The sequence below is a fragment of the Rhineura floridana genome, chromosome 7, assembly GCF_030035675.1.
Source record: "Rhineura floridana isolate rRhiFlo1 chromosome 7, rRhiFlo1.hap2, whole genome shotgun sequence".
NCBI lineage: Eukaryota > Metazoa > Chordata > Lepidosauria > Squamata > Rhineuridae > Rhineura > Rhineura floridana.
In genome coordinates, this window is record NC_084486.1 from 139,659,279 (window position 1) to 139,676,134 (window position 16,856).

Sequence of the window (16,856 nt, forward strand, 5' to 3'; positions counted from 1 at the left end):
AGCTCAATCCAGACAAGACTGAGATGCTGTTGGTGGACGGGTTCTCTGATCGGATGGTGGATATATACCCTGTCCTGGACGGGGTTACACTCCCCCTAAAGGACCGGGTTCGTAGTCTGGGAGTCTTTTTAGACTCTTCCCTCTCACTTGAGGCTCAAGTAGCCTCGGTGGTTAGGAATGCGTTTTACCAACTTCGGTTGGTAGCCCAGCTACGTCCCTATTTGAGTAAAGAGGACCTTACATCAGTGGTACATGCTCTGGTAACCTCACGTTTGGATTACTGTAATGCGCTTTACGTAGGGCTACCTTTGAAGACAGTTCGGAAGCTACAACTAGTGCAAAATGCGGCGGCCAGATTGCTGACAAGGACCAAGCGGTCCGAGCATATAACACCTGTTCTGGCCAGCTTGCACTGGTTGCCAATATGTTTCTGGGCTAGATTCAAAGTGTTGGTATTAACCTATAAAGCCTTATACGGTGCGGGACCACGATACCTTGCGGAACGCCTCTTCCGATATGAACCGGCCCGTGCACTACGTTCTGCTACGAAGGCCCTCCTCTGGGTTCCAACTCACAGGGAGGCCCGGAGGGTGATGACAAGATCTAGGGCCTTCTCAGTGGTGGCCCCCGAACTATGGAACAGTCTCCCTGAGGAAGTACGCCTGGCGCCGACTCTGCTCTCCTTCCGGCGCCAGGTCAAAACCTTCCTATTCTCTGAAGCATTTTAAGTTACACTGATTTAATTTTAAAAATGTTTATTGTATTGGATTGTTGGTTGTATTTTAGTATTATTTTGTTATTCATTGTATTTTTATGCTATTTTATGTTCACCGCCCAGAGAGCTATTGCTAGTCGGGCGGTATATAAATTTAATAAATAAATAAATAATAAATAATCTTTATCTTTTGTGTACATTTTCCTATTAATGCTAACGGCCAGATTTTATTGTACTACAAGGGATATCTTTCCAAATTGACTATGTTGCCTTAAGATTTACTACAATTTGACACATCAGGATTTGCTTTCTACTTTCAGTAAAAATAGAACAATGTTGAATGATGCATATCAGGTTGTTTAGGACTTCAGGCGCAGCACAGTCAGGAGCAAGGTTAGTGATTTGTTTTCACATCCAGAAAGTGATCTCAGAGTGATTTCCATAAGAGGGATTGTGTTGTATCTCTTGGAAATTGATAATATTTAGTAAATTTCCTGTTGCCTGCATATATAGTGAGTGATATTTTAAATTTGCCCTCACAGGAAAGCTAGGTAAGGTAAACTATGAAAATTGGTTCATTTTGATTTAATAAACAATAACCCATTTAACCAGTCCCTTACTTTTTATTAAGCTGCACTTTGATTAAATATATTTCAATTCATTAATCTAATTTAGACTGTTATGTGCTGTACATGGGGCTGCCGTTCAAGATTGTAGTTCGTGCAAAACTACACTTAGTAGTATTACTTACTTTATTTCATTTAAGATTTACAATATAGTAAAATCATATATAAAATAGGTAGCAGGTATAAAAGCAGATGTAAAAATGTTTAAAACAATTGCTTATATAAAAACAATTTTAAAAACCAGTGATGTATAGATGTATAAAAACAGTTTAAAACAACAACAGCATAAAATAAAATTAGTCCAAATCAAATACTGGGATAAAAAACTCCATTTAGAAGGATTGTTGAAAGTTAGTTCAAAATACAGCCACACAATTAACGGATTATATGTATGAAACTTATTTTGCCAGTTCTTAAAACATCTACACTAGCTTCTGGTCTGTTTACGAGTGCAATTCCAAGTGCTGATTCAGACCTAGAAAGCCCAAGATTACTTGGCATCAGGCCTGCCTGTTCCCACATGAAACTACCCAGGTCAGCTTCTGGGGTCTTGCTGTGGGTCCCCACCATCTTGTGAGCTGAAGTGGGAGATGTTGAGAGATTAGGTGTTTTCTTTGACGGCACCCCATCTCTGGAATTCCCAAAAGAAAAGTGCTCCTGGTGCCATCCTTTTTCTTTTTTACATCTGGCAAAAGCCTTCTTATTTGGTAGGATTGGTAGGCGGGGAGGGGGTGTGGCAGTTATCTATCGGGAGTCTTTGATTTTCACCAGACCCCCCCTCCACGAGACCAAGTTTGTTGATTGCATGTACTGGAGGTTGGGCCCAAAGGGCAGTTTAGGGATCCTGCTTGTGTACCGCCCGCCCCGCTGCACAGCAGACTCCCTGACCGAGGTGCTCAAGGTGGTCTCGGCTGTGCAGGTGCTCTCCCCCAACCTATTGGTTTTGGGGGACTTCAATGTGCATGCTGAGACTGCTCTCATGGGAGCCCCTCGGGATTTCATTGAAACCATGACTTCTTGGGAACTGCACCGTAGTAATACAGGACCCACCCATGTAGCCGGTCATGCTATTGACCTTGTGTTCGTCTCGGGAGGGTTAGGGTTAGGGTTAGGGGTGGTTTCTTCTAACCCCGTGTCATGGTCAGATCACTATCTGGTGAATATAGACCTCTAAATGCCACCCCTATTTTCAGAGCACTCCCTTCCCCTCCCGAGACGAACACAAGGTCAATAGCATGACCGGCTACATGGGTGGGTCCTGTATTACTACGGTGGATGAAGCAGATTATTTAGATCCATTCCAATCGGGCTTCAGGACTGGACACGGAACTGAAACAGTCTTGGTCGCGCAGGTAGATGATATGAGGAGGGCGTTGGATAGGGGAGAATATACCTTCCTCGTCCTCCTGGATCTCTCAGCGGCTTTTGATACCGTTGACCACGGTATCTTGTTAAATTGCCTGGAGGGATTGGGAATAGGGGGCACTGTTTTACGGTGGTTCCATTCCTATCTCTCAGGCAGGTACCAACGGGTAGCATTGGGGGATGAGGTTTCAGACCCGTGGCCTCTTAATTGTGGAGTACCACAGGGTTCTATCCTCTCCCCCATGCTATTTAACATCTACGTGAAGCTGCTGGGAGCCATCATCAGGAGTTTTGGGCTGCAGTGTCACCAATATGCGGATGACACTCAGCTCTATCTCTCATTTAAGTCCTCACCAGAGTTGGCTGTGCAGACCATGTCCAAGTGCCTGGAGTCCGTAAGTGGATGGATGGGCGAGAACAGGCTGAAGCTAAACCCCGACAAGACCGAGGTGTTGCTCGTGGGTGACAGGAGAAGGTTGGGAGACATCGACTTGGTGCTTAATGGGGTGAGATTACCCCTCAAGGACCAGGTCCACAGCCTTGGGGTCATTCTTGACTCCCAGCTGCCCATGGAGGCTCAGGTTTCAGCGGTGAGCCGGGCAGCTTGGTATCAACTACACCTGATACAGAGGCTGCGGCCCTGCCTTCCTTTGCATCTGCTCCCACGAGTGATACATGCCCTGGTCTCCTCTCGCTTAGACTACTGTAATGCGCTCTATATTTACCCTTGAAAACGGTCCGGAAATTGCAGCTGGTACAGAATGCGGCGGCACACTTGATTAAGCATAGCCGTCACCGGGATCACATCACCCCAGTGTTAGTAGATCTGCACTGGTTAACAGTGGTTTACCGGGCCCAATTCAAGGTGTTGGTACTGACCTTTAAAACCTTATATGGTTTCGGCCCAGTTTATCTGAAGGACCGCCTCCAGTATCACCAATCAGGCTGCATTACAAGATCAGCCACACAGGACCTCCTCTCGGTCCCACCGGTCAAAACAGCTCGGCTGGTGCGGACCAGGGAGAGGGCGTTCTCGGTTGTGGCCCCCACCCTCTGGAATGCTCTCCCTTATGATCTTCGACATGCCTCCTCCCTGGTGGGTTTTCGCCGAGCTCTTAAGACCTGGCTATTCAGGCAGGCCTATAGGAATTTTGGGATAGCTTAGCTTGATGTATTACTTGATGTTTTTGATGTTAGTTTTAATTGATAATTGTGTTTTGGATTGTTATTGTATTTTATCTTGTTGCTGTAAGTCGCCTAGAGTGTCTGTTAATTCGGACAGATAGGCGACTAACAAAATTTTATTATTATTATTTGCCCATTTAGGTGTTTAAGGTTTTAAGCTAGTATTTTATCTTATTTTCTTATTGTATTGTATTTAATTGTGATTTTCACAGTTGTTTAAAATTGTGGTTTTATTATTTTGTTGTAAGGGGCTCTGGGGCTATTTCTGAAAAGTGGACTATAAATATTTTTTAAAAATAGTCACATGTTTTATTTGATTGATCTATTGATTAAATCTGCATACGAGTAACAACTTTTCAAAAACAAAAAGCACCTTCCTCTGTTTTTAGGCATTGGACATGCATTGATGCAGGTAGCATCTTAAGGTGTTCCTCTGTGTGAGAGAAGAGAGAGTCTATTTTAAGATGGTGCTTGCCAAGCACAGTTTTTATAAGCACTTGTTAAATCGGTTTGATTAATCAAGGCACCTTTTTAACTGATTAAGCTAAATGATTAATTGGTTTAACATAGCAGTCCTATTGAAGACAAAAGTCCTCAATGAGTTTGCACTGAGGCATTTATATAGCACTTTAATGTGTTCCAAGCTCCTCATGTACATTGTTAAAAGAATAAGAAACTGTTAGATCCATATTGCACGTAAGTGACTTGCCTATGGTCACCTAGTGAGATCTTGACAGAGATGAGAGTCGAAACTGGCTTTTATTTGTGATTTGCTCAGTCTCATGGTCACTATGCTACACAGTTTATAAGTCACATAAGAGAACCTATTGCTTATAGAATACTTCTGTAACTGGACAGAAATTCCCTTTTGAAAATACTTCCATCTTTGAGAACATCCTATTTTGGCTGTCTTCACTCTTTTTGCAAAGTATGTTGTGCTGTGCTGTTGTTCAAGTTGTTTTCCAGTGAACTCCCACCCATTCACTCTGTGCCCTGGTAACATTTCTAATTTGTGAATCAGGAATTTAAAATCCTTTTTTACCTGCTGTAGGGAAGTTCGGTTTCAGAGAAGCTCAGTTTCTAGGTTACTGATTTAAGGGCAAACATGTATATCGGGGCAGGCTAACCTGTGACCTTCCAGATGCTGCTGCTCTACAACACCAACATCCCTGATCATTGGTTCTGCTGGCTGGGGCTGATGGGAGTTTTGACTCCATGAGGAAAATCCCATGTTAGCCACCTCTGATAGATATCTATACAAGGCAGTGCCTATTGTCGAAATCTCTGCCTGTGTGGTACAGCAGGGAATATATCTGATAAATATCTCTCATACTGTTTTTATTTCAAAGCCAGCAGAACCTAGTCTCAAGTTGTCGTTGCTGTTATTCATTAATGTCTCCAGCATCCATTTGTAAATTTATATTTACAAATATAAAAACAGCTTTAAAAACAACTAATGTTTATGGTTTGTATAATGTACTGTACTCTGACTTAAGCATTCAGGTTTCTTTTTATGGCTCTTTTATTTCTCCCTCTTGCAGATGTTTCCTCTGTCAGAAGGCGTGTAGTCAGCAATACTTCAGCTTTGAATTAAGAGTCCATCAAGTAAGGTGGGGGACCTGGATCTTTTTCTCACATTATCATTATGTAAACATAGGGAGGAACACACCTAATACAGTAGGGCCCCACTCATATGGCGGGTTATGTTCCAGACCCCCACTGAAAAGCGGAACTCATTGAATAGAATGGTGTGCGATGCCCGAAAAACGCCATAAAAGCGGAACAAGCGCCATATGAGTGGGGCTTTAGTCTAATTACATCTAATTGAGACCGCTGCATGAGCGAAGTGCCATAAAGCGGGTCCCTACTGTAATGTCCAATTTTAAAATCACACAAGGCACCTGGTTGGCCACTGTGAGAACAGGATGCTGGACTAGCTGGGCCACTGGCCTGATCCAGCAGGCTCTTCTTATGTTCTTAATAGACCATTGGCTGTTCAGTTGGTTGTAAACTGTCATTCAGCAGTCTACCAGAGGGGGAAATGGCCAGAGAATGGCATTATTTATTGCCAGTCATATCACTTTTGATTTCAGAGGTGAGATAAAAATGAGAACATGTTTCAAAACAGGTAAAAATGTAGGTCTCCAAATACTACGTAAAGTCTTTACTGCTTACAGAAGATGCATACATTTCCGTTTACCTCTAGGGAAAGAGCCAATACCTACAAATTTTGGTTTTTTTGAGATCTGTTTCCATCTTGAGCCTAGAAAAGCCTCTTTGACTGTATGCTCATTGAATAAGGTAGGAAGATGTCTTGCTGCTTTCCAAGCCTCAGCACAACAGGATGAACTTCCATCCTTCTCAGCACTGGAGAGGAAGGAAACCTGCCATTGTAGTCATTCTGGCCCCTCCAAAGTTGGGTATGACATTGCAATTAAAGCTTTGTTTCTTTCCTTCAAGGGAAGAATAGCATCAATGATAAACAGACATTTTGGCTAGCTACAAAAGTCGGTCAACATTTTTGGGAGAAAGAGAGTCCTTCAAACGCAGAACAGCTAGAGCTGATACATACCTATGTTCCACTTGTTCTTTTTCTGAGTTTGTTACATAGATAGTATCATCACTGCTCCCAACAGGAGCACCAGTAGGTCTTGGGAACTGTAACGTAATATAATGGCCTTTTCAGCACAATGTATTGAACTAAAGCTGTAAGCGCCACTGGCACAAGATCTCTCAGCCTGATTTCAGGCAATTCCTTCCCTCACACTGCAGCTATGTGCAACACAGCTTATACTGTTCAGAAGGTTCCTTAACCCTATGGAGAGTTTTTTTCAGGGGAGGAGATGGAAGGGAAAGATAGGTTGCCTTCTGCTTGTGCAACTATTGAAGAAAACCCTTTTTTGTATTACTAAGATAAACTAAACTACCCTAATCCCAAGTTTGGGTATCTACATGTAAATACCCAAATAATGAGACACAGTAAATTAAATTTAAAAAATTAATTGCCTCAGTATAACCCCTATGTACCAGCATAAGCCAAACAAAATAAATGGGTCTTCTACCCTCTGAAATAATCCTGTTGTGACTGAAAGACTTGTGACTCTGGTCTGTCAATAGCACAGAACCTCTAGTGAGTAGAATGATTTGCTACTAGTGCCTTAAGAGATGGCGAGACTCATCTTGCTTGTAGTCAAGCTGATCACATTGATGCCTGTCAGGGGAGGATAAATAATTGACTTGTGTTGTGGGGGAGCTATGTATGTCTTCCTCTTTAACTATAAATTAGCAGGAAGGAGCATTGACAGATCTTTCTTTTTTATATGACTGTTTTCATTTCTTTAAGACTGAAACAAAATGAATGAGCATCCAAAGAAAAGGAAAAGGAAGACTCTACACCCCTCTCGTTATTCAGGTAAATATATGCGCTTACCTATTTCATTTACAAGAAGCTGTTTGTTATCTTCTGAACAAACCTATCAAAAATGTCACAGTCTAGATTGTGAGATGGGTAGATTAAAGAGAAGGTGACATATTCATTCATTCATTAGATTTATATCCCAACCTTCCTCCCAGCAGGAGCCCAAGGCAGCAACTTCCAAAAAAAAAAGGAAGCACTGTCTAAGACATGTATCTTCCACTATTCTACTGGTTAAAATGTATCAGTTGATTGAATCTGTAAAGTGTGTGTATCTGTATATAATAGGTAATATATGTAGGTATAATATTGGTATCTAGGTATAAAAACTGCATTCTTTATGTTTCTCTGCTACAGTATGATGCAGAAATAGAAGCTTGTTTAGGAACTGCATATCTCTGTGTACAACAGCAATGGTCAGCCTCGTGTCTAAGTCAGTGGTTCCCAACCTGGGGGCCCACAAAGTAATCCAGAGGGGCCGCGAACAGTATTTGGTTGTATTTTATTCCCTGGACACTGTCTGCTCCCCCCTGCTGCTGCAGATGACACCTCCCTCTTGCTCCAAACAAGAGGGGGACACTTTTGCTGAAGCGCCAGAGCATCACTCAGGCATGCCAAAGGCAGGCATCTGCCTATAAAACACATGGCAGATGCCAAAGGAGGCTGAGGGTGGAGCTACCAGGAAGAAGAGGGGGTTACTATTACGACTCCTGTTTCTTTGCATGCCGCTGCTAACGACACCCTTACTCAGAACAAGAGGAGAGGGCTTTTCGTGAAGCAAAAACAAACAAGGCTGCAAGGAAAGGCTAGTTTCCCCCTTCCTTCCTGGCAGCCAGCCTGTCTGGCTTTCTTGGCTCCTGATTAACTGCTGTCTCCTTTAAAAAATTATTCTTATTTGTGAGGCCGCCCAAATCTCGCCTTCGGCCCAGACAGAGCCAAGGAGCAGTGAGGAAGCTCAGAACTTGCTTGCCCCCCCAATCTCTGAAGCTAAGTGTGTGCGCACCAGCGTTCCCCCCTTTCTTCCACCTACACTCTGTCCCACAATCTCTCTCTCCAAGATGCTGCGGCAGTTGAGGGCTCCCCCCTCACATGTGCCTGCAGATGCCTGCAGGAGGGGCAGGTGTGTTTGTGCATATGCACTGATCTGTCTTCTGCTCCTCTCATTCCCCAAGTGCACGCTAACCAAGCCATCGGTTCTGATAATCATCCCAAGGCTTAAAAGCACTATCCCCCCTATTCAATCTATCCACCTTTTTGTCTTCACAATCTAGCATCCCCACCACTACCACATTTTTGCTTTTTAAAAAATTTAAATTATTATTAATGATAATAAAAATAATTTATTTTTTAAAAGCTCAGCAGGTTGGCTGAGGCTGGGGTCCGCATACAGCAGCTGAAATGAATTTATTTAATTATTACTGCATTTATATCCCACTTTTCCTCCAAGTTGCTCATGGTGGTGCACACAGTCCCCCCCCCTTTCCATTTTATCCTTACACCAACCCTGTGAGATAGGTCAGGCTGAGAGACTGTGTCTGGCCCAAGGTCACCCAGTGGGTTTCATGGCTGGGTGGGGATTTGAACCTGAATCTTAGTCCAACCAATGGTGTTGGGAGACAGGACTGTACATCTTTAGACTATGGGGGGGGAGGGGGATACCAATTTGATTGGACCTTTGCATTAAGGCAACACCTTCCTGTCTGCAGGGAGCTTTATATGGAAAGGGATATTTGGAGATGTGATTTTGCCATGCACCATTTTTTCAATTAACAGAGGCTAAAATAACAATTAGCGTGGAGGGTCTTGAAATTTTTTAGCTTATAAAGGGGGTCCCGTACTCATAAAGGTTGGGAGCCACCTGTCTTAAGTAACACCACTGCTGCCACCGTTGTACAAAATGGGCAAGGGGGTAAAGGATTGTTGCATGCTACAGTAGCAATTATGCCAAAGAATGATTTATTCTCTAGGAAATACATGGTAATGGGGGATGAGAAGGAATTAGAACCCTCCCCCCTTCAAAGCTGTAATGCCCACTAAAACACCATCAGTTTACCGTATTTCTGGATCACTTTGTTAATCTTGTTAACTGACTTCAGGGAGATTTATTTATTTATTTTATTATTTTATTTATATCCCAGCAGGAGCCCAGAGTGCCACATAAGAGTTCGACATAAGAAAACTGTTAATGGCCTTAATGCTGTGCCATACTTTGGAAATGCACATTGCTGTATAAGTTCTAAAAATATATATATCATTATTTATCACCAGTGCAGAGTATCAGTTATGGTTCCTCAAATGTCAGCCCCCCCAAAAAAGTGTTCTATCAGAAGCCTTAATTTGATACTTTTTTGTGCATAGTTTATTGTTTTCTCAAATTTTTCTGTAGCAAGACAAGTAACAAGCATGAACAATAGAGCGGGGGAGAGGGGGTTGGATAGGGAAGGGGACAGGATAGGAGGGAATAGGCTCTGGCAGAGTCCACATGGCATACCAATCATGCAGACAGCTCTAAGATGTCTGAGTATTTATATTCTTTGCACCTCTTAAGTAAAAGTAGGTCTTTCATATGCTGCAAAGGAAGAAAGGTCCTATGACCAATGAGCAATTAGGGGGAGCAGTTCGATACTTCCAGTGCTTTAAGACCAATCGCTTGGCTACTGAAAAAGAACGCAAGATCCAGCTATCATGTCCCTCCATCAAATTCCAGGACATAGGGATATAACAAGAGTAATAGCATGAAGTTCTGAACATTTTACCCTGTTCCTCTGACAGGATAGTGGAGGAGGGCAATAAACCCAAAAAACAAGTTTCTGCTTCATAAGAAGCAGCCTAAGGTCCAGGGAGCAGAACCTTACAGTGGTCAGTATTGATGGCCATTGTCTCAAATGTATGGGGTGCTCCAGTTTTCTGTTCCATCAGGCCAATGCTGTCAAACTTCACAGCACTCAACAAAGTTTTATAAAAACAAATTGTTGGTTTCTTCTTAAGTTGATGCTTGCCTTTCTTTCCGTTTGTCTAGATTCTTCTGGCGTCCCAAAATACATAGACAATAGTGGCATATTTTCTGACCATTGCTACAGTGTATGTTCTATGAAACAGCTAGACTTGAAGGTTTCTGATAACCGAGGTAAGGTTTAGTATCTTGTTCTTTCAGTCACATATGTGCTTCATTGAGAGGGTGAGCACATGTCTTTATACATGTCCTGTAACCCATGTGGTATCTGTGTGCAGCTTGCATAGACTTCTTTCTTGTCTCTGCAGTCCATGTAGAATATTGTGGACCAAACATAGATGATGGCAGTACACCAGAAAAGGGATAATATTGGAGCATATAAACTCCTGTTATATCTTCTTTCCTTGGGTCCTTTGTGCAAGGCCAGTTAGGGTTTTAGAGGTCAAAACCGGCACTTTGAATTGGGCCTGGAAACACAATGGGAGCCAGTGAAGTCAATAAAACACTGGGGTGATATGATCCCCACTCCACAATCCAGTTAACATTCTGGCTGCCGCATTTTAAACCAACTGCAATTTCCAAACTGTTTTCAAAGGCAACCCCATGTAGAGCATATTACAATAAACAAGCCTCGATATCACCAATGCATGTGTCACTGTGGCCAACATGCATTGGCTTGCTCTGTTAAATGGTCAGTTAATTCGGTTTGCAGCTTTAAAAACACAAAATGAGATAACTTTATTTAAAGCAAGGGAAACATTTTGGAAAAATCTGTCAGTCATCTTGGTTTGGGCAGCAGTATATATTGGGAAGGTGCTATTGTAAAGGTTTCTCTTCAGTAAAAGAGGATCAGCAATGCAAACCCCAGCACCAGCTCCAAACGTATGGATACCAGAGCCAAATTGTATAAGTTATTTATCTTTAAATCTTGTTAAAGATAAAGGTACTGAAGGCTGCAATCCTGTGCAAACATATCTGGGAACATACTGGGACTTTTGAATAAACATGCAAGTGTATGTACAATATTGCTCAGGTAGATCTACAATGCAGTCTAGGGTTGCCAGGTTCATGGCCTGAGACTGATCCTGTATCTTTAGGGGAAGAGAAAGTCAGCCAAGTGCAGGTGTTCTTGCAACTCTGTAATGGGAAAAACCACAAGGTGCAATTCTCCCTTCCCCTTGCACAATTTTTAAAGATACAGAAGACCTCTTGGTTGCCAGGCCCAGCCTCCAAGAGGTCTTCTGTATCTTTAAAAGTTGTGCAGGGGGAAGGGAGAATTCCACCTTGTGGTTTTTCTCATTACAGTGTTGCAAAAACACCTGCACTTGGCTGACTTTCTCTTCTCCTAAAGATACAGGATCAGTCTCAGGCCATGAACCTAGCAACCCTAATGAAGTCTGATGCAGTTTTACTCATAAGTAAGTCCACTGTGTCCACTGGAACCTATTCCCTAGTAAGGATTGCTTTTTAGTTTGTTGACTTTAAGCAGCAGCTATGTTGAATTAACTACATATAACTATGTTTTCACACCATTTTATGATGATTTTGAAGAGTTGATCAACAGGTATTTTGGGGTTTTGGATACTTCATAATAACAGTTTTCATTGCAATTTATACTTAGAACAGGTCTGAAACATTACATGTGTTCTTTAAGCATAACGTGAATTATCCTTATTTATTACAGCATTTTTATCCATCTTTTAATGTAAAAAGGCTCCCAAAGAGGCTTATAGAAATCAGTAGTAAGACAATCCCTGTCCTCAAGCTTATAATCTAAAAGACAACACACACAAGGAAAAGGGGATGGAAGGGGGGGCAGGGAGCAAGCTCAGGCACCAGTTCTTAAAGTTATAGTTCTTATAACAACATTTAGCTGGGTGGAAACAGTTTAAGAAGCCTGATGGAATATCTGCTGCTGTAGATGACAGCTGAGCAAGTATCAAAGGCACCTGGTCTCTCAGCAGAGGCAATGAATAACCCTCTTTTCAGTCTCTTTGCAGCTGGTGGAATGTCTGCTGCTTGGTTACATTTAAGCTTGAAACTGAGTATAGTAGGATCACAACAAATACTGCAATAATTTTAAATTGCTTTAGAATATACGATCTGTTAAAAAGTGGGAATGGGGAATCTGATGTCCTTCAGATGTTGCTGGGCTACATTTTTCGTTCTTGGCTGTTGGGCCATGCTGGCTAAGGCTGATGGGAGTTGGAGTCCCACAACATCTGGACGTCCGCAGATTCTCCATCTGTGATTTAAAGTATTATGTTGACTTCACATGTCTCAGAAACAAAACAACCAATTTAGCACATGCACTTTTATTCCAACATAATGCAAGGTACCATAAAATAGGTGTTGGTGAACACTGCTGTTGAGTCTTCTTACTATGGGAAGTTCTTTTTTTAACTGAGAAGAGTGGAAAGATTGTAACATACCCATTTATATTTGGCAAGGAGGGGTAGGATAGTTTTGTGTATGATTTTCTTTGAAAAATCTTCTAGCGAATCATACTGTTGATGTACAAAACACAGAGAAAGCATTTTAGCCTTTTAACATGCTCCATTTGTTTCTTTACATAGGAGAAAAAAGCAAGATGATACTACTCATTATTTTAAAATAACATTGCACTACTCACTCTTTTTGGATAGGGTATGAGGAAGGGCTTTAGCTCAGTGGTAGAGTATCTGCCGTGCGTGCAGAAGGTCACAGGTTCAATTCCCGGCATCTCCAGATAGAGCTGGGCGAGGCTCCCTGCCTGAACCCTGGATAATAGACAATATTAGACAGTATTGAGTGAGGTGGACCAGTGGGTCTGATGCAGTATAAAGCAGCTTCATATGTTCCTCTGAAATAAGTTCCAAAATATACATTATACAGCATAGGGCTGAAAATATGTGAATGAGTTAGGACAAGAACACCAAAACATCCCGTTTCTCAACAGGTAGATTGCATACTGCAGCACACACCACAGATACTGATGAGGATGGCAGCCCAATGCATGCTGGGACATCTCAGTGGAGTGGGGCCCAACCTAATGTCATGGGGTCACACTTCATGGATCTTAAAAAGAAAGGTAAATGAAAGACGGTTATGCTAAAGTTGGCTATGTCTGGGGTCTAATTATGTGACATTTCCCTCTTCTCAATGTTGAATATGTAAGAAAAAGCAAAACCACTTGTAACAGATGTCACTAATAAGGACCCTTACTGAAAGTTAAAACTCTTACAGCCTGAGAGCCAGTGTGGTCTAGTGGTTTAGTGTTAGAGTTAGATCAGGGGGTCCAGGTTCAGCCACAAACCTCAGTGGGTGACCTTGGTCAGTTTCTCAGTCTAACCTACTTCAAGGGGTTATTTTGAGAATAAATTGGACTTTGAGGGATTAGATGAGAGACTGTATATTGCCTAGGGGAAATGGAGGGATAAAAATGTAAAGCTCTGTAGGATTACTTGGAAGCAAGACCAGCTGCGTTCAGTGAGGCTTACTTTCAAATAGGCGTGCATAGAATTGCAGCTTTTATGAACCAAGAGACTTTTCATATTGGGCAATGCATGCTGCTAGTTTTCATTGTAACGTAGTATGCTTAGCATGCAAATATGTATTTATTTTATATTTATTATTATATCTATATCCCACCTTTCCTCCAAGGAGCTCAAGGTAGCATACATGGTTCTGTCTCTCCATTTTTTCCTCACCACAACCCTGTGAGGTAGGTTAGGCTGAGAGACCATGACTGGCCCAAGGTCATCCAGCAAGCTTCATGTCTGAGTGGGGATTCGAACTTTTGTCTCCCAGGTCCTAGTCCTGCACTCTAACCACTACACCCCACTGGATCCTACAGTACATAGCTCCAGCATTCCTGTTGCTTATCCTTAAATCATGCCTGTGATTTAGGCCAGTCTTTCCCTATGTACCGATGACAAGTCGAGGAGGATTTGAACTAGGATTGGTCTAGTACAAAGCTAACACTTCCCTACTGTGATAATTTTTGTCAGCCAAATTAAAATGGCCAAACAAAAAACCTACCAGGATCTGTGACTCCTAATTGTCATCTTGCTTATGTTTTTATCCCCTTTTCATAGATAAACCTGCCAATAATGGGATTTTTAAAGACACATGCGAGTCACCTATCTTCAGTGACAGTTTAACTGAAGAGGAGAAACCACTGGATATTCAAACTGTAGAAATTTCTACTACTGAAGTCCAGGCTGTTGAAGTTCATGACATAGAAACTCAGACCATTTCCCCAGAGAAGCTTGAAGCAGAGGATGCTGAGGAAATCCTAGTTGAAAGCTGCAAAGGGCTTGAGAAAAACTCTCCTTTGAATGTCACCATTCAGCCAAAATGGCCTCTGCTGCGGGCCAACAGCAGCGGCCTATACAAATGCGAACGATGTGCATTTAACAGCAAGTACTTTTCGGATTTAAAGCAGCATCTTGTTCTGAAGCATAAGACGTGTCCTGAGGGCAACATCTGCCGGGTGTGTAAGGAGAGCTTTTCTTCCAAAAAAGTGCTTATTGAACACTTAAAAATTCACGAGGAAGATCCTTACATTTGCAAATACTGTGATTACAAAACAGTAATGTATGAGAACTTGAGCCAGCACATAGCAGACACGCACTTCATCGATCACCTTTACTGGTGTGAGCAATGCGATGTCCAGTTCTCCTCTAGCAGTGAGCTGTACCTTCATTTCCAAGAGCACAGCTGTGATGAGCAGTACCTGTGCCAGTTTTGTGAACATGAGACTAGCGACCCGGAGGACTTGCACAGCCACGTGGTGAACGAGCATGCAGGCCGGCTGATAGAGCTGAGTGACAGCTACCACAGCAGGCAGCAGCAAGGCCAGTACAGCCTGGTCAACAAAATCAGCTTTGACAAGTGCAAGAACTTCTTTGTGTGCCAAGTGTGTGGTTTCCGCAGCAGGCTTCATACCAATGTCAACCGGCATGTGGCAATTGAGCACACCAAAATATTCCCCCATGTTTGTGACGACTGTGGGAAGGGCTTTTCAGGCATGCTAGAATATTGCAAACATTTGAATACACACATGTCTGAAGGGATTTATTTGTGTCAATATTGCGAATATTCGACAGGGCAGATTGGAGACCTCAAAATTCACTTGGACTTCCGGCATTCAGCTGAATTGCCTCACAAGTGCACCGATTGCTTGATGAGGTTTGGCAGTGAAAAAGACCTTTTAAGTCATCTTCAGGTTCACGAAACTGCTTGATTGTGTGGATTTTTTTCTCTGTCTAAGAAAAATATAATTTGAAACATATTTCCCACATATTCTACCCATAGATAAAACTACGAATGAATCTTCCCTTACGTCACTAGGAGAGGGTCACTTTAGCCACAGCCACACAATTAGAATATAGCCTTACCTATGTTCAGTAGTTAACCCTGTAAAACTGGAACCCAGTGCTTTGCACTGATGGCGCTGTGATATCATGAGTGATAGTGTAAGCTGCCTACAGACCTGAATCTCACCAGCTTTACACGCACTGCACAGACGTTAAGGGGAAGTTCAGTGCATTTGTACGCAGTGCAAAGGATTATTTCATCTCTGTGCATTTTTGGACATCCTGACTTCAGAGTTTCTGCATGTGGAAGATAAGGACATCAGTATAAACAACTGTTGAGTTGGGAAGAGAGGGGACAGTTGTGTGTGTCAGTGAACCTGTTAATGCACAATAGCATGTACAGTTGACATCTGAAGACAACATAGCATGTTTTGTACCCATGGAAGGAAATAAAAATATACAGATAAATATGTATGTCATTTGTTTTCATATTATTATTATAATTAAGCAACAGGTACACAGATGTATGAGGTATTTTGTCTCCAATGCTAAAGGCTCGTATGGTGCACCACTAAAATGCCACTGTTATACAGTGCCTTGCAAATGTAATCAGACCCCTGATCAATGTTCTCATGTTACTGAATTACAAATGGTACATTGTAGTTTCGTTCTGTATGATACTTTATTTTGAAACCCTGAAACTCAAAATCAATTATCGTAAAATGACATTGGTTTTACATTGGGAAATGTTTGTTTGCTGGTGCAAAATATGGCTGCGAGACTGCTCACTGGGCCGGGTATCGCCAACATGTCACTTTGCTGCTGAAAGAATTGCACTGGCTGCCCATTTGCTACAGGGCCAAGTTCAAGGTTCTAGTCTTGGTGTACAAAGCCCTATACAGCTCAGGACCAGGATACCTGAAAGACCTTCTTATCCCTTGCATACCCAGTCGATCACTGCACTCTGCAGGTGAGGGCCTCCTGCAGTTACCATATTATCAGGAGGTTCGTTCTGTACAAGAACAAAGATGTCCAAAGCTAGAATGCACTGACCTTGTACTTTTAAAAAGAAACTTTACATCAGCTTAAATCTCAGTTTATAAGCCTTAAATAACATGAGAAGATGCAAGTAATATTTCTGATGTTCACTGCAATTCTGTGTATGTTTTTTTAGACACATCATACTGTGTTTAATAAGGCTTACTCCCAGATGAATATGCACAGAATTGCTGGCTTAAATATAAAAAATTGTCTTGATCTTTCAAGAGTGTGTACAGATGGCACTCTGGTTTGATTG

The 16,856-nt window shown here is 42.2% G+C and overlaps 1 protein-coding gene across 5 annotated transcripts in view; it reads left to right on the forward strand.

Annotated features, from left to right (window-relative positions):
* Positions 1-16,040, forward strand: part of ZNF639 (zinc finger protein 639) — a 29,535-nt gene extending 13,495 nt beyond the window's left edge. For 2 of the 5 annotated variants that reach the window (XM_061637371.1, XM_061637372.1), the window contains exons 2-6: positions 5,433-5,501; positions 7,235-7,303; positions 10,326-10,433; positions 13,198-13,329; positions 14,336-16,040. In XM_061637371.1, coding sequence (XP_061493355.1) covers positions 7,246-7,303; positions 10,326-10,433; positions 13,198-13,329; positions 14,336-15,486 — 1,449 coding nt within the window. In that variant the 5' untranslated portion in view covers positions 5,433-5,501; positions 7,235-7,245 and the 3' untranslated portion in view covers positions 15,487-16,040. The remainder of the gene's footprint in view (positions 1-5,432; positions 5,502-7,234; positions 7,304-10,325; positions 10,434-13,197; positions 13,330-14,335) is intronic. The other 3 variants (XM_061637373.1, XM_061637374.1, XM_061637375.1) reach the window with 2 other exon arrangements.
* The last annotated feature ends 816 nt before the right edge of the window (positions 16,041-16,856 follow it).